The sequence below is a fragment of the Notamacropus eugenii genome, chromosome 3, assembly GCF_028372415.1.
Source record: "Notamacropus eugenii isolate mMacEug1 chromosome 3, mMacEug1.pri_v2, whole genome shotgun sequence".
NCBI lineage: Eukaryota > Metazoa > Chordata > Mammalia > Diprotodontia > Macropodidae > Notamacropus > Notamacropus eugenii.
The window spans coordinates 21,596,290-21,623,899 of record NC_092874.1 but is presented as its reverse complement, the minus strand read 5'-3'; the positions used below and the strand labels follow the sequence as shown (position 1 = coordinate 21,623,899).

The following is a 27,610-nucleotide window of genomic DNA, read 5'->3' as shown; positions in this document are numbered from 1 at the left end:
AATCTCACCCAAGCCAAGAAAACCGAAGAAACTCCCTCAGTGAAATCCAAGGAGAGAATTTTAACAAGCATTTATTAAACACCTACTGTGTTTCAGACCCTGGAAATAAGTCCCTGACCCCAAAGAAGCTTACATTGTACTGAGGTCAGACAGCATGGAAACTGATTGTTAAATGCAGACTATAAAGGAAACCCAGAATATCTCCAGGCCTCAGGTAGAGGATCAGGAAAGGCTTCAGGTAAGAGATGGTGCCCGAGCAGAACCATGAAGGTCTCCAGGGAGTCTAGCAGATGAAAGTGAGAGGGAGAACAAGCTAGAGCAGGAGGGGACCTACCCAAAGACATGTTGAGCAAGGATGGAGCACTGTATGTGGGGGACAGCCAGCACCCCCATTGGGCCCAAATGGTGAGGACACAGAGGGAGGTGTCAAGTAAGACAGGAAAAAGCAGGTCAGAGCCAGCTTGTGAAGGGCTCTGAGTGCCACGCAAAGGAAATGGGGTTTGTGTAAAGAGGCCAGAGAGGCTCGGCAGTGTCTCAAGCCCAGCTCTAGGCAGCTCAGAGAGGCTGGATGATGGAGGAGTCTGCTGCAACAGGCCTGGCTAGAGGAGAGGGGGAGGAGGAAGAGAGCCTGAAACACAGGGAAGCTGGTGGCCACAGGAGCTGAGAAAGGTCAGCAGAGGAGAGATTCTGGAGAAGCGGAACAGATAAAATGCAGCAACTGATTGGGTGCAAGAGAGTGAGGGGGAGCATCATAAGCATCCATGAACCTAAGAAACTACAAGGATGATGGGACCTTCCATGAAGCAGGGAGGTGGACTGGAGATGTCCTGGGACCTCCTCCAGGCCGTTAGTGAAGAGAACGTGAGCTCAGAGGAGAGGGGAAGGCTGGAGACATTGATTTAGGAGAGAAGGCATGGAAATAGGAATTCCGTGGACAGCAGGCTCTCTATGTGGGAGACTTGGATCAGGACGCCTGGTTTCAAAGCCTGCAGTGTCTTCAAGCCTCGATTTTCTTACCTTGAAGATGAAAACAATTGTATTCACATAGAGTTCTTGTGCAGAAAGTGGTCTTTAAAGTCTCAAGTGCTGCAGAAATAGAAATGTTAACATAGGTCTTTCCAAACCCCACTTGACACTTTTAAAAAATAAGTTTCTAGGTCACTGGAGTTATCTTATATCTTTGGTATGGCAGAGGTTTCTCTTGGCTATTTGGATTAGGTTAGGGATGGGGAAAGAGAAGGCCACTGTAGGATACAGTGAAAATTGGAAAAGGGCAGTCAGTGTTATTTACTTGTTTTTTCTTCCTTCTTTCCATGTATGTATCACCCTTTTTTCTCTTGGGGCATCCAATTATTGAGTTTGGGGAGGGGTTGGTTTTGGTTTTTGTTTTTCCTGAACCATTCTTAAAATCTTGTTCTTGGCTATAAACACGCATTTCTCCTTCCTCCATCCCCAAAGAAGATTGAGTTCTTTGGTGAGGATCAGAGGCAGTGCTTGGATAATTCAGAACATTCTCCTGCAAGCCCACTGGCTTTCCTATACTCTCACACTGAGTGATAGTTGTACTTTTAAAGAGGCAGGATGGTGTGGTAAATAAAGAGCTGACCTTGCAGCTAGCCCAGACCTGGGTTGGAGCCCTACTGCTGATACATCCTGTAAGACGCATAGACCCTTAGCGAGTCACTGAAACAAGAGAAGATACCGATCTGCATCGGAGTTTTCTCATTCTGTGCCAGTGACATCACAGCCCGGTCTCTGTCCGTTTCCAGTTCTGCCGCTCTCAACTTTTGTGTCCGTAGTTTAATTGAACATTTGTAATAATCATTTGGTTACAGATGTGTTTTTCAGAGGTAGGCTCAGTCAGTTCTGGTTTTTATGTTTTTCAGTATTAGCAAAAAAAAGAGAAAATTACTTTCTACTACATGAAAACAATTTGGAAAAATAAAAAAGGGAATAAGAAAGTTTCTGTAAGACAGTTTATTTCCAGAAAGCGTTGCCTGCCCATCCAGCCTCCCCCTCATCTTTCATGTGGCCCTGAAGCATCCTTTGCCAGTTCTCTCAAGTTAAAAAAGTTGGGCACTGGGAGAAGTCATTGTTCTCAGACCTTCTCTCCCTCATCTTTATCTAAGAGTATTTACTAATATTTCTCCCTTACATGGCATTCTTTGGACTGCTATTTATTTCTACCAGTCACAGAAGGAAAACTTGAATACTGAGCTGGCCGACTAAAGGGACTTGTGACATTCCCTCCCCAAAATCAAAGAGAATCGACCAGACTGGCCCAAAGGAAGGCTTCTCTGCCCATGTCTGAATCTTTCAGCATCTCCTGGTTTCTTTCTGACTGCACATTAGGGATGAGGCAGAGTGATTGGGACCAGAATGGTTTGGGCCAGTGATTGGGGAATAGAGGGGACCAAGGGGAAGGGCTTCTCATCTTCCACCTTCTCTTGCAGTTCTGTGAAGGCTGCACAATTGGGGATGGTGAGATCATGTGAATGTCCTAGCCCTCTCCTGTAAAAGACAGCAAGAGGAAGTGTTATATCAGTGGTTCAAATGGACAGTGATGAGGATAGATAGGTGACCATAGGTATTTCTAAAGATCCCCCAAGGCCTCCCAGAGTTGTCTAGAGATGCTGTTGTGCCCAATGACCAAGACCTTGTCAGAAAAAAAAAACAAAAAAACAACAGCAGTCTCCTCCCTGTCCTCCCAAGTTTACCTTAGGACAAGGCAAGGATGGACGGTTCGTGTCCCTGTGACCCATGAGATGACCTGTCTGCACGTCCGACTCCTTGCACACAATTTATAGGAACCCACCGAATGAAGGCAGAGAGCTTTGCCTAGGCCAAGTGGCCATCTGTGTGCAACTGAATTAGTTTTGCCTCGAATTGAAGGAAGGGATTCTGTAGGAAAGGATGTTTTACATGATTAACTTAAATTGACTGAGTCTGTATGATGAAAAGATTATCCTTTGAGGCTTCTGTTGCTCATAGCCAGAAGACAAAGCTATGTGTCCATCATTAGCCTTCTGCCCAGGAAGCAATGATGCAGTGACCAGAACAGCCCTGGATCAGACGTGCCACTCTATGAACAAGTCACTAAACCACTCTGACCCTCAGGTTCTCCATTTGCAAAAGAAACATGATAGTCACATTTGCACTACCAAGTTCACATCCAGTGTTTTATATATCCTAAGGCACCCCTGGTACTTGCCTGGTAGACCCTAGAGAAGTCAGTCAGATCTTCATTTTCTTCCCCAGTAGGCATGGTGACTGCCTTCACACTCGCCTGAGAGCTCAGCCCTCTGTCAGACCCTTCTTGGGACACAGAAAGAAAAGAGTTAGAAATCGTCTCTGCTTATTTGGAAGATGTGATTTTTTTTAACTCAGAGCAGAAGGTTGCCAGCTCAGTGGGCAGTTCCCAAGAAAACTTCGCTGGCTGAAGAGCTTTCTCCAAGGGGATCAATGGTTTTCTCGGCGCCTGACAAAAAAATCTGTTGTATGGCCATACAGTGGAGTCCGTAAGGATTCCACAGGTGGGGAGCCTTTGAGACATTCAAGGAGAAGCCACAGCCGCCCAGTGAGAAGCCCAGCTCCAGGCAGTGACCGATATCTATGGCAATGCCACCTCCTTTGGAGCATGGTAAAAGTAGTGAGAGGAGGGCTCACGCCTAGTCTCTCCAGGAATGCAGAATGCATTCCTGCCAAGAGCAGTGTGAAACAAGGAGTGGATTCTTATCCTCCTTCAAAGATGGGGGAAAGTGGGCCGCAGCTTGGACCTTGTGACCACTTCCTCCACCGATGCAATTCATAAAGCCCCTGGGACTTTAGGATAGTCTTCAGGAGTCTCTGTGGCCACAATATCCATCTGCCAGTGGTGCACCTGGTGATGAAGGTCCAGAATAACGAAGCTGATTCCAGGATAATAGACACAATCCGCCTGGCCCTGGGACCATGCTGGGACATGCTGCCCAAGCTGGTACTCTCCTTTCATGAGGCCAGGTCAGCTCCAGAGCAGAAGACATCAGAGACGGAGCGTGTGAGACAAGTGTTTAAATCAGGAGACAAGTGTTTAAATTGGGCAGTACACAGATGCCCAACATTTTCTGTTCTGCTGACTCAGCCCTGCATGAGGTAGTTGGAGTTGTGGGGCAGGGGGGTCATGGGCACCAAGGTTGGCCTACATTCATTGGGGGGGTGGGCACAACTGTGTGTTGAAGTCATGAGAGATTGGGTCACAGGACCTGATTTTCCCAACTCTGACTTTGCCATTTTGGTGCCTTTAGGAATGATCTTTCTAGGCCTCAGTTTCCTCCTCTGTAAACTAGGATAATACTATTGAATTTTTTGTTGCTTAGCCATCCAGTCTTGTCCGACTCTTCATGACCATAGCACACCAGACCCTTCTGTCCTCCACCATCACCCTATGTCTGTCCAAGTTCATGTTCATTGTTGCCATGACACTGTCTCCATCTCACCCTCTGCCATCCCCTTCTTTGGTCTCCAGTCTTTCCCAACATCAGGATCTTTTTCCAGTGAGTCCTATCTTCTAATCATGTGGCTGAAATATTTAAGTTTCAGCTGCATGTTTTACCTTCTAGCGAAAATCCTGAATTAATTTCTTCATGTATTTGCAAGACTAGCCTCTTGAAGCTATTGTGACGATGTGCTCTACAAACCTCAGAGCCATACAGACCAGCAGGCTGTTATCCCACAAACACTGTGGGCTGGTAGAAGGAGTGCCCCAGCTCACCCCACCCCACAGTGGGCTCACAGCCCACCTGGGCCACAGCAGAGGGAGTAGCCCAGCCTCACTTCTTCTCACTCCCAGCCTCATGGGCTCTTTTCTCTAGCCTCACCCCAAGTGGAACCCCTTCCTCCCAGGCCCTATCCCCCACTTGGGAGATGCAGCCCATTAGCAAGCCTGCTCTGCTGTTGTTCCTCAAGGGGGCAGGAGAGGTGAGGGGGGTCACTTGCCCAAATCTCCCTCCTCTGTGTTGCCTCTGACCATTAGAAGATTACATCCTCAAGGACAAGAACTTTCTTTGCTTTTTGTATTTGTATCCCATTTTTGACATGTTGAGTACTTAATAAAGTGTCTTTTCATTCATTCATGTGGTACTTAGTAGGTGGCCCAGTGATTAGAGTACAGGCCTAGAGTCAGGAAGACCTGAGTTCAGATCCAGCCTCAGACATTTATTATCCAGGGGACCCTGAGCAAGTCATGACACCTATATCTACCTCAGTTTCCCCATCTATAAAACAGGGATAATAATAGCACCTCCTTCCCAGGGTGGTTGTGAGGATTGAATGAGGTAGTAATTGTGAAGCGCTTAGTGTAGGCCTGCATGTAGTAGATGCTGCACAAAAGTGAGCTGCTATGATTATTGTGGTGGTTATTCCTGCACTCCTTCAGGGGCAGCTTGGTGGGCCTCAGAGTCAGGAGGACCCAGGGTCCACTCCTGCGACAGCCATTAAGTGGCTGTCACACCCCCACTCCCACCCCCAGGCCAAGACATCCCAGGTGATTCTCTTGGCCTACAAGTTACAGGCAGGTCACTGATGTGCATCGGGGACAATGTCATGCTGGGAATCTCCTCATCTGATGAACTCACAGACCTCCCCCGCCCCGACCCCTGCTGGCACCTTCCTCCCAGGGTTCTAGGGGCCCAGGTGCAGCTGGGAAGGTCATGAGCTTTGCCCTCTGCAAGGGCTGGCTGAATGTCAGCTGGATCAGAGATCCCCTCACCACTGAGTTTGACTCTGGCTGTGACCCTGGGAAGGTCACTCCAGCTTCCCGGGGCCCCAGGTCTTCATCTGCACCATCAGAGCGAGAGGAAGGGAGAGATGGCTGCAGGTATGGGGTCTCTTCATCCTGTGAGCCAGTGAAGCACTAGACTATTCCCATATCTAAGATCATATGACTTTGCAACAAATTAAATTAGAAAAATAACCAACATTTAGAGAGCGTTTACTACATGCTAGGCACTTTACAGTTATCTCACTTGATTCTCACAACACCCTGGGAGGTAGTTGCTATTATTATCCTTCGTAAGATGAGGAAACTGAGGCAAACAGATTAACTGGTTTCCCACCAGGATCACCCAGCTAGGACATCTCTGAGGCTGGATATGAACTTGAATCTGCCTGACTCCAGGCCCCACCAGGCCCAGAGCTCTGTGCACCATGGACCCCCTATCTATACCTAACACAAAATCATTCCACCAAAGTAAAGTTTGTGCTCCAGAAACTTATTATTAAGTTCTCTTAATAAAATGAGCTGCAGGGTTTATATTATAATAGCCACTGACATATATGTTTTCTCACTTTTACAAGGAGATTCCCTAACAAAGTGGCATGTCTGTTGTACTTTTCTCAGCCATACACATAAGAACAGTGAAGGAATGGAGACTGAATCAGGCGTATCTTCAATACTGAGTTTTACTGAATAGATGGATCTGCAAGCAGGGAGAGCGTGGCCAGGGCAGCTGCGTGGCTTTTGTTCTTTTATTTCATTTGCCCAACTTGCCTGTTGTGTCTCTGGGCCATCAGCCTAAAACATAAGTGAACACAAAGTACATACAGTTGAGCGGGTTCATTGGAGCTAAACCGCTCTGTCTTTTTGGAGGCATCACAGGATGGTTCTTGTCAGAGCTTTGCTAGACTGGGTCCATTTCTACTCAGCTTAGCCCAGATGCTCCAGGAGAAAACAGCCTGGAGGAAGGTCCTGTTTGGGCTTCGGGAGGAGGTGTAGACTTAGAACACATATAGCCCTGGCTTGCTATCCGAAGCTGACCAGTACATACTCCCTGTCACATACCCTATCCCTCCTGACTCTTGGATCTGGAATTCAGTGAGTGGTGAAACGTGTCATCTCCTCCCTTTACCGAGTAGCTTGAGGATGGTACAGTATTGTTTTTCCCTTTGGTATTCCCGCTTCTAGCATGGTGCCATGCACATAGTAGGTAGTTTTATAAACTGTCAGCATTCCAACATACTTATTCCTTGATTTCCTGATCCCAACAATAGCTGTGAGTCTCCTGCTTTCAAAGAAAGTGTAAAGTAGAAAAGACGTGCTTAGAGGAAAAGAGATGGCTTTGTGACCCAGCCAGACCTTTCCTTGCATGTATGTATGTTTGTGGGGAAATAATTACTCTCGTCCCCCTAAGGCAGATTTATCTCTCATTTAAGGTTGTAAGGAAGAGGGGGAAGTTTGGTAACCCACAGATGTGTCCCCAGTGTGTGGGTGAACCACATCATGAACAACCCAGGTAGTTTTAGTAGACTGACTATTTCTCATCAAGAGTTCAGTGACTATATTACCTTTTATCCCTTTGGGGAATGGCCTTCACCCTATGGATTATGGTTTGGGACCAAGTTCTGTTCAGAGAAAGCACAAAGAGGGAGTGAGGTTGCTGTCGAAACAGCTTGTCATGCCAGGCAGTCATTCAAAGCATTTATGAAGCACCTACTGCCCCATGGGGTGCAAGGAAAGACAAAGACAGCCCCTGCCTTCCATTGCTCACATTTGAATGGGAAAGCAGTATCTAAGTAACCAGGTAAATACAGAAGATGTGAAAGGTCACCTGAGAACAGAAGGCATTCTTGGGGAGGGGTCCCTGAGAAGCACCTGGGAGGAGGCTGGATTGGGACTGAATCCAGAACGAAGCCAGGGAAGCTAAGGAGGGCAAGGGAAGAGAGAGCATCCCAGGTAGGGGTAGGGGGTGCTCAGAAAGTTTAAAATCTAGGGGCTGCCTGGAACGCAGAATACATGGCAGGGAAATGAGCATAAAAAGATGGGAAAGGAAGCAAAGACCCAGCTTGTGAAGAGCTTTGAATGCCAACAAGGGATCAAGGAGTTTACTGATGAGGGAGATGGCATGATCAGGCCTGTGCTTGGGAAGATCTCTGGCTCCTGAGGGGACTGCAGACTGTGGGGGGAGACACTGGAGACAGGAGTGCCAGAGAAGTGACAAGGGCCTTGGCTGGGGCAGGAGGCACTGAGTAGAGACATTGGGATGATGAGGTTGGCAGTGGATTGGACATGAAGGATGAGGGAGAGTGAGGAGCCACAGGCAAGTCCAAAGTGGGAGCCCGGGTAGCCAGGCAGATGTTGGCATCCTAAAAAGCAATAGGGACATTCAGTTGAGGGAAGTATTGGGGGTTGTGTGGGGAGAGATGAGGATGCGCCTGTGAGATAATCCACTTTAAGATGTTCCAAAGGCACTTTGGGAACATGGGAATGTCCAGTGCGGCCTTTTGATTGAATCTACATTTCACAGAACAAATCCCCTTCATAAAAGGATTTGTTCTGTAAAACTTGGACTCAGTTTGGACAAAACTTGGACAAACCCACACCCGAGGACCTTGAAGGCCACATGTGGCCTCGAGGCCACAGGTTCCCCACCCCTGCGGTAGAACTAGATTGACAGATCTGGCACTAGCCTACATATAGATGATGATTGACACCATTACTGCTAATGAGATCACCAAGTAAAACAGTACAGCCTGAAAAGACAATAGAGCCCAGCCAAGACCTGGGAGGGTGACCACAGTGGGCATTTCACAGATGAAGAAAGGGTAAGGTAATGAGGAGTGAGTGCTCTGACCATCAGGAGGACAGTGCAACAAAAACCTGAGAGGAGGAATGGACAGCTTCAGAGTCTGCAGAGAGGACCAGAAGAATCGGGATTGAGAAAATGCCATTTGACTTGGCAGTTGAGAGCGATCACTGTTTACTTCGGAGAGGATTTGTTGTTCAGTCTATCTGACACTTTGTGGCCCCATTGGGGTTTTCTTGGCAAAAGATGCTAAAGTGGTTGGCCATTTCCTTCTCCAGCTCATTTTACAGATGAGGAAACTGAGGCCAGTAGGTTAAGTGACTTGCCCAGGATCACACAACTGATAAATGTCTAAGGTCAGATTTGAACTCAGGAAGAGGAGTCTTGCTGCCTCTAGGCCCCCAGCATTCCATGCTCTGTGCCACCCAGCTGCCCCTTTGGGGAGGACAGTTTGAATCAAATGACCATGCCAGAAACCAGATTACTGAGCAGCGAGAAGAGAGCAAGAGGAAAGAATGGAATTCTTCCTAGTATGGAAAAATTTCTCAAGAAGTTTAGCCAAGGAGGAGAGAGATGCAAGGTCACGGTCAATGGAAATGGTCCAACTAAGGAATGGGATTGGAGGCAGCAGGATTGAAGGAGAGAAAGTGGAAATGACTGGGGGATGGGACCCATGGCCACTACCACCAGTACCCTTCCCATTGCATAGATAACTCCCCTGGGATCCCATGGGAATCCAGATCTTCTCATTTGGGGTCTAATGTCTTGTATTTGTATCCCCAGGGCTGAGCACCTCGTCACACCTAATAGATCCTAGTTGATTGATTTGATTTCCATCATGGAAGAAGGTGATGGGAAAGGTGACACTTGACTTGAGTCTCTACCTTGCCTGCCAAGCATTCATCCTCCTCTCCCTCCATGGAGGAGGAACCTGCCACCCTTCAGAGCAGCCCATTGCAGTGTTAGAGGACTTTTATTAAACCAGGAGAGACAGCAGCTTGATTTACAAGGCTGGTCACAACATGATAAAAAAGATTAGAGCCTTTCGTCATGAAGCCGTGCTGGTTATATAACATGACACCATGTTCTTTGGAAGGTGTTGAGAAACTGATGTCATGTGGATTTGTGACACGAGTTGTGAACCTTGCACATTTCCAGGTTGTCAGGGAGTGTGCTGTGATGGGACACCCGGCTTTGTGTGAACCTTGAGGCAGCCTCAGGGCATTGGGCTCCTTAATTCCCCTTCTCCCGAACAGCCTCTTTACCTGGGTGTTGCCTCTTCCCGTTTCCAGTTCCCAGGTGTTTTAGCTGTTTTTAAGAGCATTATTATAGTTCTATATCTTCCCATCTCTTATCAGCTTTTCCTCTGCATCTATTAGAAGGAAGGTTTTTCTCTTCGCCTTTGCTTTTTCTCCATAAATTGACTAATGGGGTTTTGTTGCTCATTTCCTGATGCCACTTTGCTGAAACCTTTTCCTTCTTTTGTTTTTTTCTGGTCTCTTGACAATCTTGTCACATTCCCTTTCTCCATTTCAGCTGCTTAAGCTGTTTTTGGTGTAACCCTTTTCACCCTTTTGGGATGTATGGAGATAATCTCTTCTTGTCAGAGAAAATGTTTGTTACTGATCTACCGTATGCTGAGTGCTGGACACACACACACACACACGCACACACCACACAAACACACACACACACCACACAAACACACACACACACACACACACACACACACACACACACACACGGCTCCCTGGCCTCAGGCCGCTTCCCCACCACATAAAAGAAGCTGACAAGTGGAGGGGGATGGGTGCCTGGCGCAGGGACTGGAGATGATACTGTGAATGCCCGAGGTTCCCACCTGAAACCCTGGGGAATCTGGGAAGAGCTCTCTGCTGTCCGCACCCATCCTCTCTTTCCGGAGGACAGGGAAGGGCCCTGCGGGCAAGGACACTGAGCACATGTGGATTTTAGAGTGGATGGCATCTTTCTAGAGTCCCTGGCCCTGGTTTCTTTCCTAGTCAATACAGAAGGTTTCCATGATCCAGAAATAATTGGTACCAGACAAATGCAATTTTGCTTTCTTTATAAAAGAGACCAACATTTCCTAGAAGACGGTGGAGGACATGGTTTTGGACTTTATCTTGAAAAATTCAACTAAAAATTATGAGAGTAATCAAATTTAACTTGTCATTGCAACTCTGTCCTAATTCTTAAAAACTAGCAAACAATAAATCAGGCATCAACATTTTGGGCCTCATGTTTTGGATAAAAGAGCGTGCTAGCTTGCTACCGCATCTTTTCCATCACGTTGGACATCAATATCTCACCCTGGGTGTCAGCACTTTTCTGTGTCCTCTCCCTCCCTCCCCCCTCTTTCTCATTGTAGACAGATGCTTCAGAAGAGAATAATCGAAAGATCCAAGCCTTAAGATCAGGGCATTGGGGGAAGGTCCGGTATTTTTGCAACAATGGCTTTCTTTCTTATCGTGTTTGTGAAAGGTAAATGGGCGTGTCTACCGAGCAGGTCCTAATTTCATTAATCACTTCATTAGTGGCTATTTTCACATTGTGGTGACTTTTTACTCTCTAGGGTGACTTCATAGGGAAGCAGGGTTGCCTGGATGGACAGAGAGTGGATGGAGAGCTGTTTTGGGAGTCAGGAAGACCTGGGTCCAAGCCCCACCTCTGACCATGTGACTCAGGTGACCTCTGGGCAGCAAATCCTCACTCACAGTGCCCCACCCAGATCGGAAAGACTGAGTCACAGAACAAAAGTGGAGGGAGGGGGTGGTCCTCAAACAGGAGTTCCTAGGTCCAAACCCAAACAAAATGCCTCCTGGGAGGTTGGATGATGAATACTGAGATCATAAGTACTCCCCCCTCCCCTGTTTCAGTTCTCTGTATCAGGAAATGACCCCTGTGTGTCACTGAAGGGTTCATTGGACCGGCTTAATTGCTTTTTGTGCAAAGGTCGTTGTAACCAAGGTAGAAGTGACCTTGGATCCTGGAATCATCTCGAGGTAATCTCATGGTCCCCAAGAAGAGCCATCATTCAGCTCATCCCAGGGAAGGGATCACAGAGAGCAAGCCAGGAGGAGCCGAGCCACAACTCTGCCCTGAGCAGCCAAAGCCCTCCACTGCTCTTCTCTTCCCCCCTTTCCTCTTGAGCACACGTTTCCTGTGCCTTGATCTCCCAGACAACTGCTTCTCTTATCAGAAGCAGGATATTATCTCCTGGAAAGCACCCTGGCCTGGGCCTCCGCTGGCCTGGGCCTCCGCTGGCCTGGGCATCCGCTGGCCTGGGCCTCCGCTGGCCTGGGACTCTGCTGGCCTGGGCAAGTTGCTCCTCCTTCGGCATGTTCTCTTCTTCTGATCTTTAAAATGAAAGGGATGAACCAGATGATCTCCAAGCACTCAGCCAGCTCTGAAAGTTCTTGGATTCATCCCATAATTGTGCTCTGCCCTCCCTGTTCTGGCCCTGAGGAGTGGCCAAGGACCTGCTTCCTCTTTCTACTGCCTCTCCTTATCTAGCCCAGTAACCAAGAACATCATCCACAATAAGGATTACCAGTGGTCCTAGGTAGAATCTGTACCAGGGCTCGACAGGTTAAGTAGCCAGAAGGAAGGGGAATTAGGGGCAACTTTCCATATTACTGCTTATAAGGACACTTATAGGAAATTCCATCCCCTGGCATGTAACAAGTCTTCACATCTGCTGCTGTAAAGGCTCCAGTTTTCAAATGCTGGAGCAGGGACAGGAGAATTGTTTTCTAATCAGGAAGGTGAATGTCAGACTTTGCCCAGGTACCAGACCTAAATTTTGAATGCTGGCCCTAACCCTTGCTACCAGAGTGACTGGACATGAGTCACTTCTCTTCATTGAGGCTTGATTTCCTCAGGTGGTGGTGGCAATGTGTTTTGTAAATCTTAAAATGGAATTGAATTCCAAGCCGTTGCTACTATTAATTTGGCATGACTTTCTACTTTGAATAAGGAGGTGGGTATTGACTTCTCTGTCTCCTCCATATAGGAAATATAGGTCATTTCTCATGTGGGATAGTGTTTATCAACAAGGGCTTTAGAGGTGACCAGAACAATTAAACTCGGCCCCTGACCAACTTATTTATGTGAATGGTCTCCACCACTCTCAGGAGCAGCCTTCCTTAAAGGACTTCAGTCAGTGAATCAACATTGGTTAGGAACAGAGCACAGAAAAGGGAGAAACTGAACAGGATTGGGAGCATGGTGCCATGGGCTATCCATAGAGTGAAGGCAGAGAGGTAGCATCAGAGCCAGTGGTGAATTAGAATGACAGAGCCTTCCGGAGGCAATGTGCTCCCCAGGAGAAGCCATCTGAACAGAGTTCGTTCTTGTAGGGAGGACAACAGTGACCCTGTAGGATACCTGATGCACGAAACATGTTATCAGTGGGAATCTGGACAGAAGAAAGTGATCAAGGGGAAAATAAGAAAGGCCAGGCTGCCGCCATCGCAGCCCATGATGCTTGTTTCCAAACCCTCCCTGCTTGTTCCAAAGCTTTCTCCTGCCCATGAAGCACTCATCCCTTTTGTTATCATCCCTGTACATCCAGGCCTCATTCTCTTGGAGCGGCCTGCTGGACTGTGTGGCTCCTAATGTTAAAAGACATGGGATAATTTTAAAGCCCCAAATTTCAGAGGCATCTGGAGTTAATCAAATAGACCTGGCTCCCTGGCCTGAGAGCATCAGAATTGATTTTGTGTCTGTGGGATGATGGTAAACAGATCCTAGAGACTCACCACTCTGAACTGAAATTAATTTGTAGTCTTAGAATATCTGTGACATTTCATTTCAGAGGGTCTTTAGAATCTGTTCTGGCAAAATTCACTCTGAAATCCAAAAGTAAAGATTCCTTTAAAAAGTCAGCCACAGAAGCAAGTTTTCACAGGTGTTGGGATGGCCAAGGGTACACAGTTAGCACTCATCACACTTCCTCTGTCTCTTGGGCTTGCTTCATTCTCCTCATAAGCTACTTACTCCCAGTCCAAGGTCCCACCCATACCTACACCATGGAAAACTCCAGTCTCCTTCTCTGACTCCCTCCCACCCCTACTCAGTTACCTACTACTATGCCTGTCATTACAGACATGGTGGGACGAGGGGCCTCATAAGATGAGGAGAAGCTGAATAGAATTGAATATGGCCGAGCTGCCAGCCAGAGGCTCTCCCATTCTTTTACATCAGTACTTTGAACTTTTATTTTTCTGACCTGGCTTAAGCTTTGTAATCTACAAAAATTCCATTCAATACGAAAATTCCATCCAATTCGTGTACCTGCTGTAAAAAAGAAATCAGTATTCAAATATTTCCTTTCAAAGCCCATCATGATATCAGTATCCTTTCAAAATCGTCTACTATAAGTACCCATTAGCTATTACTATAGTATTAAAAGTGTGCTGTGTAGTCCTAAAAGAAAAAAACTAAAATACTTAGCAATGAAGATAGAGGCAGTTCATAGGAAAAATAGATTTAGAGCTAAAATGGACCTTAGAGATCATCAGTCTCAATGTCTTCTTTTTACAGATGAGGAAACTGAGACCCAAAGAGATGAAATGACTTGTTCAGGGTTATGTGAGTGGTAGAACCATGAGTCATACCTCAGCCCTCTAACTCCCTTTTCCACCATATCCCATGACTCTTTAATGGTGCTCACACCATCTGATTGCTTATCCTTGGACACTTTTTTAATTATTGGAAAACTGTGTGTTGATGCGGCAAGAATGATGGATTTCCACAAGAAGTGGGGTGGTCCTATGCCAGCTCTGCCCCAAACCATGTTGTGGTGCCGCCCGCAGCACAGAAGTCCATGTCTGTTTAAAGAGGTTTCAACATCACTAACCAGAATGCTTTATGTAATATTAATTTTTCATGGCCTATGCAGTTCCACAGACCAGTTGGATGATGAATGAACCAAACAGAAGCAAATAATTCCATGAAGCATCAAGAAATACCAAAATAAAATCAATAGACAGAAGAAAATTGAAGAAAACCCATATCTCATAGCAAAAACAACTGATCTAGAAAACAGAATAAAGAGAGATCATTCAAGAATCATTGGACTACCTGAAAACCATGCCCCCAAAATTAGCCTAGATTTGAAGAAATCATAAAAGAAAACTGCCTAGACCTCTTTGAAACAGAGGGCAAAGTAGAAATAGAAAGAATTCACCGTTCACTCTTCTGAAACTCCCAAATAAAAACTCAGTAAGAACATTGTAACCAAAATGCACAGTTTCCAGATCAAAGAAGAAACTCTGCAAGCTGCCAGAAAAAAAGAATTCAAGTACTGAGGAGCCACAGTCAGGATCACACAAGATGTAGCAGCCATCACTGTCAAGGAGCAGAGAGCTTAGAATGTGACATCCCAGAAGACAGAAGATCTAGGCCTTGTTGTTGTTGAGTCATCTTTCAGGCATGTCCAACTCTCTGTGACCCTATTGGGGGTTTTCTTGGCAAGATACTAGAGTGGTTTACAATTTTATAGATGAGGAAACTGAGGCAAACAGGTTTAAGTGACTTGTGCAGGGTCACACTGGTAGTAAGTATCTGAGGCCAGATTTGAACTGACAGAGATGTCTTCCTGACTCCAGGCCCTGCCATCTCTGCAGTATGGCACCACCTAGCTGAATAATTTGTTGTTCAGTTGTTTAGTCATGTCTGATTCTTTGTGACCCCAAGGACCACAGCATATCAGACCCTTCCATTTTCCACTATCTCCCCAAGTCTGTCCAAGATCATATTCATTGTTTCCATGACACTATCTTTACATCTCCTCCTCTACCATCCCCTTCTTTTTATGCCTTCAGTCTTTTGCAAAATCAAGGACTTTTCCAATGAGTCCTATCTTCTCATGATGTGGCCAAGCTATTTAAGCTTCATCTTCAGTATTTGTCCTTCCACTGAGTAGTCTGAATTAATTTCTTTAAGTAGTGACAGATTTTATTTCCTTGCTGCCCATGGGATGCTGAAAAGTCTTATCTAGCACCACAATTCAAAAGCATCAATTCTTGGCACTCAGCTTTCTTTACTATCCAACTGTCATAGCCATACATTGCTACTGGAAAAGCCATAGCTTTGACTATACAGACCTTTGTCAGCAAGGTGATGGCTCTTTTTTTAGTACACTGTCCAAATTTTGCCATCGCTTTCCTTCCAGGGAGTGTATTTTAATTTCACGGCTACTGTTGCTGTCTGCAGTGATCTTTGAACCCAAGAATATAAAATCTGATACTGCTTCCATTTCTTCTCTCTCCATTTGCTAGAAAGTGATAGAACCAGTTGCCATGATCTTAGTTTTGTGTGTCTGTGTCTGTGTGTGTGTTTGTGTGTTAAATTTCAAGCCAGCTTTTCCACTCTCCCCTTTCACCCTCATCAAGAGACTTCTAAAGTCTTCTTCACTTTCAGCCATCAGACTGGTATCATCTGCATATCTGAGATTGTTGGTATTTCTCCCAACAACATTAATTGTGTCTTTTGATTTCATCCAGCCTAGTATTTCACATAATGTATCTTGGATATAAGTTAAATAAATAAGGTAACAACATACAGTCTTGTCATTCTCCTTTCCTATTCTTAAACCAGTTGGTTGTTCAGTTCTAACTGTTGCTTCTTGACCCACATATAGGTTCCTCAGGAGACAAGTAAGAGCCTCTGGTCCTCCCATCTCTTTGGGGACTTGCCACATTTTATCATGATCCACACAGTCAAAGGCTTCAGTGTAGAAAGAAGCAGAAAGAAATGGTTTTCTGGAACTGCCTTGCTTTCTCCACAATCAGTAAATGTTGCCAATTTGGTCTCTAGTTCTTCTGCCTCTCTGAAAACCAGCCTGCTCTCCTAGTAGTTCTTGGTTCACATACTACAGAAGCCTAGTTGGCAGAATCTTAAGCGTAACCTTGCTGGCATGTGAAATGAGTGCGATTATTTGGTAATTTGAACATTGCCCTTCTTTAGTATTGAGACATAAATTGATCTTTTCCAATCTAGTGGCCGCTGCTGAGTTTTCCACATTTGCTGGCCTAACTTACCTAGCAGGTAAAAAAATGGGCCATTAATTATTTGGAGGAATTCCAAGCATTCCTGATGGAAAAGAACAAGTGATTCAGAGAAACTTTCACATACAAACACAGGAATGAAGAGAAGAATTAAGAAGGAAACATGAATGATTGGTCACAAAGGACTAAACAAGTACAAATGGGACATTCCTTGATCTTACCATCAGGGTCCTAGAAAGAGTCTGATGAGAGAGAGAGAGAGAGAGAGAGAGAGAGAGAGAGAGAGAGAGAGAGAGAGAGAGAGAGAGAGAGAGAGAGAGAGAGAGAGAGCTCGGCTGCGCAGCGGATAGAGCTCTGAGCCTTTAGTCAGAAGATCAGAGTTCAAATCCAACCTCAGATGCTACTAGCTGTGTGACCCCAGCCAAGTCACTGAGCCCTGTTTGTGTCAGTTTCTGCATCTGTCACATGAGCTGGGCAAGGAAATGGCAAACCAAGCCAGGATCTTTGTCAAGGAAACCCCAGATCGGGTCGCAAAGAGTCAGACACAACTGAACAGAGTGCTGGAATTGGTTCTGTTATGTATTAATGGTCTTTAAAAAAAGAATGGAAAGAAGGGAGGAAAAGAGGAATATACTGAGAGGAGAAAAGGTGGAGAAAGAATGGGGATAGTTATCTCACATAATTGGGATGTGCAAGTAGCAGTTTGTATAGCAAGGGGGCAAGCACCACTTGGACCTCACTCTCATCTGAACTGGTCAGAGGAGATAAGAACACACACATACACATGCATACATACTTTGACACATGCATATATATGCTTTCTCACATATGTACACATACATATACACACTCTCACACAACCACTTTCACATATGCTTTCTCACATATGTACACACATATACACACACTTTCTTACACACACACATACATACACACTCACATACATGCATACATACTTTCACACATGCATACATTTTCTCACCCATATACACATACACTTTCTCACACACATACACACACTTCTCACACACATACACACACACTTTCTCACACACACACACAACTGGGTGCAGAAATAGATCTCACCTAAGGGAAAGAGGAGGGAAAGGGGTTAAGAGGAAGGAGGTTAGTAAGAAGGAGGGTAGACTAAGGGCGATTTAGGCAGAAGCAAAACAGATTCTTAACTGGGATACAAGAAACAAAGAGGAGGAAAAGTGTAAGAAAATAAGATGGAAGGAAATACACAATTAATGACTGTAATTTTAAATGTGAATGGGATGAGCGCATCCATAAAACAGAAGCAGATAGCAGAATGAAGAAGAAATCAGAATCCAAGAATATGTTGTTTATAAGAAACACTTGAAACTGAAAGATACACGTAGAGTTAAGAGGCTAGAGCGGAGTCTTTTATTCTTCCACTGAAGTAAAAAAACCAGGGGTGGTGATCATGATTTCAGACAAAGCAACAAGAATAGATCTAATTAAAAGATAAACAGGAAAACTACATTTTCTGAAAAGTACCAGAGACTAAATGAATTCATATTAGTATTGTACACGTATGCACCAAATGGCATAACATCTAACTTCTTAAAGAAAAAGTTAAATGAGTTACAGGGAGAGAAAGATAGTAAAGCTGTAATCATGGGGGCTTCAATTTGTCTCTTTCAGACTGCCCCCCCCCATAAGACTGCCCTTTTCTACCTCCCTAATTAACTGTTCCATTCACCACCATGTCTCCCTCTCAGCGGAGCCTCTGGCCTTGTATTTTATCAAAGAAAACAGAGGCCATTTGCCCAGAACTCCTTCTTCTTCCATTCTCCCCATCTCACATCACCTGGACGCCTTCTGCTGCATTCCCCTCCTTCCGCTTTGTCTCCCATGATGGGGGGCTTTCCCCTTGCCAAGGCCAAGCTCTCTACATGCACAAGTGATTCCATTCCATCCCATTTTCTCCAAGGGTTTGCCCCTTTATCACCTGTACGTTCACTTCCCTTTGGTCTCTCCCTGTCAGGAGACTGCTTCCCTACTGCCTACCAACATGCCCATGCCTTCTTCCCCCATCGTCATTTGATCCATCCTACTCCACTATCACTCTGTATCTCTCCTCTTTTATGGTTAAATTTCTTGAGACCACCATCTTCAGTCGGTGTCTCCATTTCCTCTCCTCGCACACCTTTCTTAGCTCTCAATAGTCTGGCTGTCACCATCTTTACTCAACCAAAAGTGCGCTCTCCCATTGCCAAATCCCGGCCTCTCTCAAGCCTTTGACACTATTGATTACCCTCTCCTCCCTACTATTCTCTTCTCTCTAGGTTTTCAGGACTCTATTCTCTGCTGCTTCTCTTACAGCCTCTGTGACCCTACCTTCTAAGTGTCCTTCACTGGATCTTCTTCCAAGTCATTCCCACTAACTGTGGGTGAGCACCAAAGCTGTATCCTGAATCCCATCAGTTCTCATGGATTCATTTGGCATGTATCTCCATGCTGATGATTCTCAATTCTACACATCTGGGCTTAACTTCTGTTGGAATTAGTTGGGTTTGTTTTATTTTGTCTTGGGTCTTCTTTTGGTTTGGTTTTTTTGTGGAACAAAGATTGGAAGCTGCTCAATGGGACCTCTTATTTAGAGAATGACTGAACAAGTCAAGATATGTGAGTGTGATGGAATACTGTTGGGCTGTAAGAGATGGTGAAGGGGGTGATTTCAGAGAAACCTGGGAAGACTTGTCTGATCTGATGCAAAGTGAAGTGAGTAAAACGAAAGAACAAATAATGCAGGAATAACAGTATTATAGAGACAAATGACTTTAAAAGACTTAGGAACGCTGATCAACACAAGGACTAGCCACACTTCCAGAGGGAGGGAAGAAGGAGGGAAAGAGAGAGGAGACAGAGAGAGACAGAGAAAGGGAGAGAAACAGACAGACAGAGAGCTGGTGGGCTCAGAGGGCAGATTGAGATATTTTGGGGAGGATGGGGATGGAGGAATTGGACACTGGAAAATTGTTTTGCCTAACGACACCTGCTTGTAATGGGGTTTGTTTTCCTTGCTTTCTCCTTTGGGGAAGAGGGAGGTGAGAGTGAACAAGGACCTGAAAATAATTTTTTTTTAAGAACTGCTGTTCCTCAGTTCCAACCCCTGCACTGTATAAAGCACCCTACAAAGCTCTGGGTACACAAAGCTAAAAAAACATCAAGAAGTTTGTGTTTTATCGGGTTAGGATAGAAGATGCTCGGGTCACTCCATGAGTGAAATCTGTGCACCTGAGCCCAGACTCTGCTTAGGATCACATGAACTCAAAGTCCATTTTCCTCTGGTCCTTTACATTTCTCATTCATGACATTTGGCAGGATTTTCCCCCTCTCCCTTACAGAGTAGCCAGAAGAATGGTCTGTATTCTTTTCTCAGCAGCAGCTGGCACAAGTTGTTTCTGATTCATTTTGTCTGTGAATCCTCCATTCTGTCTGTGAAATCACAGATTTCAAAGTCCTCTGAAGCAATGACTCTCAAGACTTGGGAGCATATTGATGAGTTATTTCACACAATGTTGGTCTTTCACCATCTTAATAAAGAAAAAAATCCTTGGCTAGCTTCACCTTCAGATGCCCTTGCCTTTCCCTTTTGTCCAGTCTGGGCCCTCCCCTACTCCCACCCCCCACATCGACACTGGTTGTTCTGTCCAAGCTCCCCACATGGCTGACCAGAAGAGAGATGTCTTTTGTTCCAGATCTTCAGAGAAATGAGGAAAAGGCCTGAATCCCTCAACTTGTGCACTCTGGCACATCCTCCCCTGTCCTGGTAGACTAGGATAGAGTCTTTCCAGGAAGCCTCAGGAGAAGCTGGCAAAGTCCTGGAGTATCTGCTGAGTCTGTCCGAGAACTCGGCCTGGGGTCACAGGAAGCTCCAAGGAGTGTTCAGAGGGGGATAGCGAGGTCTCAGGTTATCATCCCTGGGGTCATCATGCTCAGCATTTGTGCATTGGGGAGCCCCCTTCCTCCATCCTGCCCTTCCTTGAGCCTCCTCTTTTCCCCAGCTTAACAACAACAACAAAATCACCATTGTCAGCCTCTGTTTTCTTCCCCAGTCTTGCCTCCCTCTAAGCATGTGTGACACTCAGATCAGCCCCATGCCAAGCTTCTGTGAGACCTCAAGGGTCATTCCAAACTCCTTATTTTACAGACCAGAAAACCCCAGGCCCAGGGACTTGCCCTGGTGGCTGAGCACAATCTGAACTGGACTCTGAATCCTCAGCTCTGAGCCTCAGAAACCAAGTAAGACATTATAGGGAAAACTCAACACATCAAAGATGGGGAGAGAGTAGAGTGAGCTCTCCCCATGCTAGGACAGTGGGGCCTTTCTGGAGTTCCATCTGCCTAGCACTTGAAAAGCCAAAAAACCCTTTGCAAACATGAGTGAATGAGTGTTACCAGCATTTTTGAAGAGCTTCCTGGGGGATCCAAATACAGAAGGGAAGCTTGTCTGCCTTCTAACAGGGCAGGGGTAGCCTGGGAGGAGGGCAGCCACAGGGACATGAAGCAGAGTCCTAGCACAAAGAATGGGAGTTAGTTACAGAGCAAGAAAAAAACAGGGCATGTGGGTGTGGCACCATTTTTACAGACAAGGAGATGGAGGCAGGAGAGGCCAGGGACCTTCCCAGGGCTTCTCAGCCAGTAGGTGTCTGAGCTGGATTGGAAACCACATCCTCCCAACTACAAGTCAAGTTCTCTATTCAGCAGGCCTTACATTTCATAAGCAGTATACATATATGATTGAGACAAAAGAATCCTTGGATCCAGGGGTCTGGCTGCGCCTTCTCTGCCTCCCAGGGTTTCTGAGGAGCCCACGAGCAGTGCACAGAATGCATATCTTATTGGCCTTCGAAGGGAGAAGACAGCAGGATGCTAGCAGACCCCTTGCCCCCAGTGGAGGAGGTGTTTCTGGAACCTGTCTAGGGAACCGTAGACCAAATGACCTTGACCTCCTCATTCCTTCCTCTCCCTGGAATTCAAGTTCTGTTTGCCATTCCCAGTAGAATGGTTTTTCTGTTACTATCTGCACTTATTTCATGACTTCAGGGCTCAGGGTTTTATTGTTATGGACCCAGCCTCCATTGGTGCATGTCACATCCCTTCAGTGCCTTAATTGACCATGTGCTCAGGCCTTCCATGGTAGACCTATGCCCAGGTAACAGTGTGAAACAGCCCTGGACATGGAAAGCTGAGCCCACACTCTGAGCACAACCCACTTGGCAGGTATGTCTGTGGAGGGAGCAGCCTTTGAGAGCCCCAGGTACCTCTATCCTTATCTACAAGGCTTTAGCTAGAGAGGACCTCAGTGGAGGGGTGGACGAAGTCCAGGACATCATCCCGTGAGCTCAGGTCCTTCATGGATACAGGAGGTGCTCTGGCCAAGCCTCACCAGGAAGACTCTACGGGGATGTGGGGCCAACACTTGTATTGTCCCTCAGTGTGTGACCAGCAGCTCATCTGCTGTGGAGATGGTCCAGAGCTGAACAAAGCTGGAGTTCTGCATCATGCAGATTTTACTCAGCACTCTTTCACTTGCTTTTTATGAAAAGTTTCTTTTCCTCTAAATTATTCTGGGTTTGAGATCTTAGTTGGGGGACTACTTTGTCTTTCAGTGTCATTGTTACTCCTTAGCCCTCAGAGCTACATCTGACCCTGATAGCACTGCCGTTGCACCAACACATGGCAGGCATGGCCTTTCGGAGGAGATTGCCTTGTGATGTCACCATGTGCCATGTCTGTCCCTCCCCTCGACTCCATGCATCCATTCCTTCTTGTATGTCAGCTCCCAAAATGGCACTCCTCTTCCTTTCTGGCACCTGGCACCCTTTCAAAGAAGGCCAGGTACCATTAGGTCATTGGTCCTTTTGTTGGGGGAAGAGGCAGTGAAACCAGTGATTCATTGCCACCATCTCCCCACTGCCCAAGACATCACTGCCATGCTGGTTGTAAGTTTCTTTGGCACTGGTTCTCCATTTCACCCTGACACAGTCCTCCCCACTCCAATCATGGTGCATTTGTTAAGAGCTCTCCCTCCTTCCCTCCCTGTTAATTGTGTTCTGGTTCTCCTCTACTGACTTGTAGGCACCACCACTATCTTCCCTTTTAGGTGGTAAGTTCTTGAAGGCAGAGGTTTTTTCTTCTTTGCCTTTGTATGCCCAGCACAAGCAGATGCACCCTCAGAGCCTGGCACACCTTAGATGCTCAGTAAATGCTGTTGATTGACTGAAGGGCTGATGAGTACACTGTGTGCCAGGCACCAGGTTAGCCCTGCCCTCAAGGAGCACAGGTACAGGAGGCGATGCTCAATTTATACCAGACCTGTGGACGTGTTTGATGTGGTTGCACATGTATCACCTACATCAAATTGCTTGCTGTCTAGGGGACAGGGGAGGGAGAAAGATTTGGAACTCCAAATCTTATGAAAAATGAATGTTGAAACCTGTCTTTACGTATAATTGCAAAAAAATAAAATACTCTTTTCAGTTTATAGCAAATCTATTTCAGGAGGAACAGTCATGACCAGGGGCCTTGGGAGGGGCCTCAGGTAGGAGAGGATACTTTAGTTGCGTTTTAGGGACCCTAGGAATTCTGATTGGTACATTTGGATTGTTATTCCTCAGTCAGGGAACTTTTATTAAGTACTTACTGTGGGCTGAGTGCTGGAGCTGGAGAAGATGCCAGCTTTTGAAAGCTTATCACAGCAACCTAGTGAGAGGGCAGAGCAAAGGGCACCAACTCCTTTCAGAGACTAGAAAACTAAGGGAGAGCTGGCTCTTCTGTTGCTCAACACTGAGGCTTGACCTCACTGCACTTTTTGTGGCAAGGACTGGGAACCTGCAGCCTTGAGATCCTGAAGATCCTCTAGATCCTTAAGTGTGGCCTTTGGGAGATTTGTTCTGTGAAGTTTGGATTCTGTCAGAGGGCTGCACTTGAGGATCTAGAGGTTCCCCACCCCTGGCTGTGACACATGACCAGGCACTCCCACACCTGGTGAGTCATCAGAAATGCTGGTGGTCTTCATCTCCCTGCCTCGGTGAAGAGCAGGCTATTTCCAGATTGTGGGGAGTCCTGCTTTGGAGGGTGCTTTTTTGCAAAGCTGTTTTGTGATAGGACTGGCAGATTTTGTGGAGTTGTCACTTAGGGCCCTGTAACTCAGGAACTCACAGCCCTCAGCATCCTTTTCTGGTTTGTTTTTAAAGGCTAGCTCTCCTAAGAAGAGATCCTAAGCATTAAATGATAGTTATCACTCATTATCTAGGATATGCAGAGTTCACAATTAACCTGGGTTGAAATATTACAGTTTCCTTATAAAGAAAAATTTCACATCAGCAGTTATCAGAGCAAGCTGGCTTGGGAGCTGACGGAAAGTGTTTGTAATGGAAAAGTTAGCAGATGCAAAAAATAACTTTTGCGGAGATGATCACGTGCTCTGACAGACCTGTTGCGACAGGTTGGAGAAATATCAAACCATCTCAGTGGCAGGCTGGAAATACTGGCAGCTTCTGCTAATAGAGTTATGGCAGCATCGAGGGAGCCCCCAGGCTGGGCTGCCCAGCTCATCAGCACAGCTGAACTCCTGCCCCGCCCCCCCCCCCCCCCCCCCCCCCCGACTCTCGACCTTGGGCGACTTGGGAGGCCAGGAGCAGGAGGGAGTTTTGTCTGCTCGAAAGTCTCCCTCTTGGCTCCATTGACTCCAGCCTTTGTCAAGATGAGCGGTGGCATGGGGGCTTCTGGAGACCCGACCGATATGGACACAGGCCTACAGAACCATCCCAGGATCTTAACTGACTGTCAAGCCCCGCTGAGAGCCAGGATAGACAAAAGCTGCTGCCTGGGGGCCCCGGGGGCTCTGAGGAAGATTAAATCAAAGGAGAATTCTGAAAACTCAGAGAACAGTAAAGTGTATGCCTGGGATTTGTTACTGCTGATTAGTGTGTCTGGTCAGGAGCCTCATGGCCTTGAAACCCCTCTGAGCAGAGCCCACCCCTCCTCTCCTCAGACAGCAGCCATACAGGAGGAGAAGGTTCCCTGGGAAGAATAGGGTAGGTGGTATATCCTGGGAGAGGAGAGGCCAAGCCCAGGAACCTAATGAGCAAAGAGCCATGTGGCAAGATCTGGTGTGCCTTAGGATTACAAAAGTATTCTCTGGATTGTCAAACCTGACCCTCCTGGATTTTCTATGACTGTTACTCATTTATCCAACAAACCTGGAAGATTTCAGAATGTGTTCCCCATCTGCATCAGTGTCTTCTCCTTTGTGCCTCATACCCACCTCTCTGGCCATCTGGTGATGTCTATGGACTACTTCTCACAATGATATTTTTAAATTCACAAAGTAAAGCACATATGATTTAAAAGGAAACCAATTATATTGAAATATATTTATCAAAATGTTTTTGTAAACCCAGGTAAATAACTTGTTATTTATAATAAGGCTTTTTGTGGCCAATAAAGTCTCTCCTGACTCCCATCCTTCAGGGTATTCCAGAGGAGTGGGATTCAGAAAGGGGAGGATGTGGGTGTGTTAAGCCTGCCCAGCACAGAATGGAAAAGGGTATTGAATTTGGAGTTGGGGAGTCACATCTTGCCTGGGTCACTACCTCTTGACTTTGAACAAGTCACTCCAGCTGGAGATGCTTTCTCATCTATAAAATAAGGGGTTTGACCTGGCTTATTGGCCTTGTGGGTCCTCGATTCACTGTGGCTACTGCTCTCATTCTACACAGAGCCTCTGAGAGGAGGTTCAGGGCCGGGGGCACCCAGGCTGACTCAAACCAGACTCTAGGCCTTTTGGTGGCAGAATTAAAGGTGATTCCTAGAGCTTTCCACCTACACACAGGAAAGAGCTTCCTGATTGCTCAAATCAGACTTGATGACTCAGCCAGGCCATAATTCAGGGGCTCCTCCTTGCACAAAAATTTTAAAGCAAATTAATGAATGTACCTAAAAACAGAATCCTTTTCAGCCCTGCTGGAACAAAAGCTTTGCCGCCTCCCCTGGGGAGGGGGGTGGTGTCTGTCCATACTGGGAGGCTGAGCAGGGCTGAGTGCGAGTTATTCAAGGCTTCTTTTCTCTTTTCTCCCTGCAGCACATCAAACTTGTGGCTGAGTCGATGAAGGAGGAAGAGAAGAATGCCGCCTAGGAGGGTTTGCCCACCGACTCCCCTGGGTGCATCCGTTCCTTAGACTTGGCTGGTTACCTGATCCGTGCAGAATTGGCTCTGAGCACTGGAACTCCCTGGGCCTTGCCTTGCCTCCATGCCCGAGGCCCTGCCCCTGCCAGCCCACCCTAGCTTGGGCCAGGGTTTCACCAGCAGGCTGGACTCCGCTCAGCCTTCCTGTCCCTGCCCCCCCCGCCCCCCAGCTTCGGGATTCACTGATGTAGCTGAAAGCAGAGTCTGCCAGGCCTTCCTCTTCAGCCCAGCTTTGGAGGAGGGGTCACCATGCCCAGGGCCCAGCTCCACGCTGGCTTCTTACCGTCCCTGGCACTTTCTGATCATTCCTTTTATCTTACCCCAGGTCTACCGATTTCCCCTTTAGCCTGTCAGAGCCCGCTCAGTGCCCATCGCTTTGACGCCCAGAGGAGCTCCTGAGAGCCGGTTGGGTCACTGGGAGTCCCTGTGGGCACTGCCGCAGGCTGGCCCGGTCAGCCCTGACTCTCGGCCGCGCCTCCTCCAATACCTCCGGACTGGTTCTGTACCGCAGTGCGTTCGTGGGTTCTCCTGCTCGTTGAGATGACAGTAGCAGAGCTATTAAAGACAGAGCTGCATGACCGGCTAGAACGTGTGTGAGCTGAGCTGTCTCCGATGCGCTCCGTCCTTTGTGTTTTGTGGGGACCCTCCCACCCCCGCCCAGGCTGTCCCAACCCTAACCTAAGTCCCCCAAAACCAGGCACTTAGAGCCGGTCCCTTCTCCTTTCCGAGTCCGCGAAGGGATGGGGACAGGCCAGGCTACGAGTGCTGGCTGTAGCTACTATGCCCCCTTAGCCTGTGATGAGGCCCAGGGCACGGCCGCTCCGGGACACCTGCAGCCAAGCCCTGGCCTTGAGAACAAGGGGAAGGAAAGGAAGGCAGCTCCCAAGGGAGACATGAGGCGCAGCGTAGAGCTGGGCGCCAGTGAAGATGCCCGGAGCCAACCCCCTCCTTTTACAGATAAGGAAACTGAGACCCAAGGAGTCACTGGCCCATACCCACTGTGAGCACCAGGGATGAGATTTGAACCCAGTCCTCTGAGCCTTTCTTCTTTGTCTCACAGACTTCTTACCAAGGACAACCGGGGAGGGAAACAGTCATAGCCCAGGGCCACACAAGTAGGGAGTGGCAGAGCCAAATTTGAATCCCGTCCTTTTCCACGATCCACCCTGCCACGCAGGTTCTGGGTAAACAGTATGAGCAAGGCTGGATGATTGGGGGGTGGGAGGAGCACTTCACTTGTATCATGACCTATGAAAGCAATGACTCATGCTTCTGAAACTTCTTCATGTTTAACAACCCTAGGCATTACTATTGCGATTTTACAGAGGAGCAGACTGAGGCTCAAAGTGGGACCTTGCCTTGGGTCACAAAGGAGGCCCTCTTTCACCCACTGCCCCAGCCCAGATGCTTCCCTACAGTGCTGGGGGACCAAGCCTAGATCTCTCTCTCTCTCTCTCTCTCTCTCTCTCTCTCTCTCTCTCTCTCTCTCTCTCTCTCTCTCTCTCTCCCCTCTCTCTCCCTCTCTCTCCCTCTCTCTCCCTCTCCCAAAGTGCTCTGGCCTGACCCACATTACCCTATTAGGTAACAAGCAATTAAAGGGTGACAAGACTGGGAGGATGGGCAATGGCCAACCTGACAAGGGCTTCCCAAAACAAACAGATTACGGAGGATCCACCAACATAACTTCCTCCCAGAAACATTGCTTTGATTCCTGATGGCATGGTCCATCCAGCTGAACAGTACACTCTCTTACAGCCTGTTTGAGAATTGGGGACTGTCCTTGTACAAAGTCCAAGCTG

The 27,610-nt window shown here is 47.0% G+C and overlaps 1 protein-coding gene across 6 annotated transcripts in view; it reads left to right on the top strand.

Annotated features, from left to right (window-relative positions):
* Positions 1–26,396, top strand: part of ANO10 (anoctamin 10) — a 219,101-nt gene extending 192,705 nt beyond the window's left edge. For 5 of the 6 annotated variants that reach the window (XM_072651086.1, XM_072651085.1, XM_072651081.1 and 2 more), the window contains one exon: positions 25,707–26,396. In XM_072651086.1, coding sequence (XP_072507187.1) covers positions 25,707–25,760 — 54 coding nt within the window. In that variant the 3' untranslated portion in view covers positions 25,761–26,396. Of the gene's footprint in view, positions 1–20,768; positions 20,861–25,706 lie in introns of all 6 variants that reach the window. The other variant, XM_072651084.1, reaches the window with a different exon arrangement.
* The last annotated feature ends 1,214 nt before the right edge of the window (positions 26,397–27,610 follow it).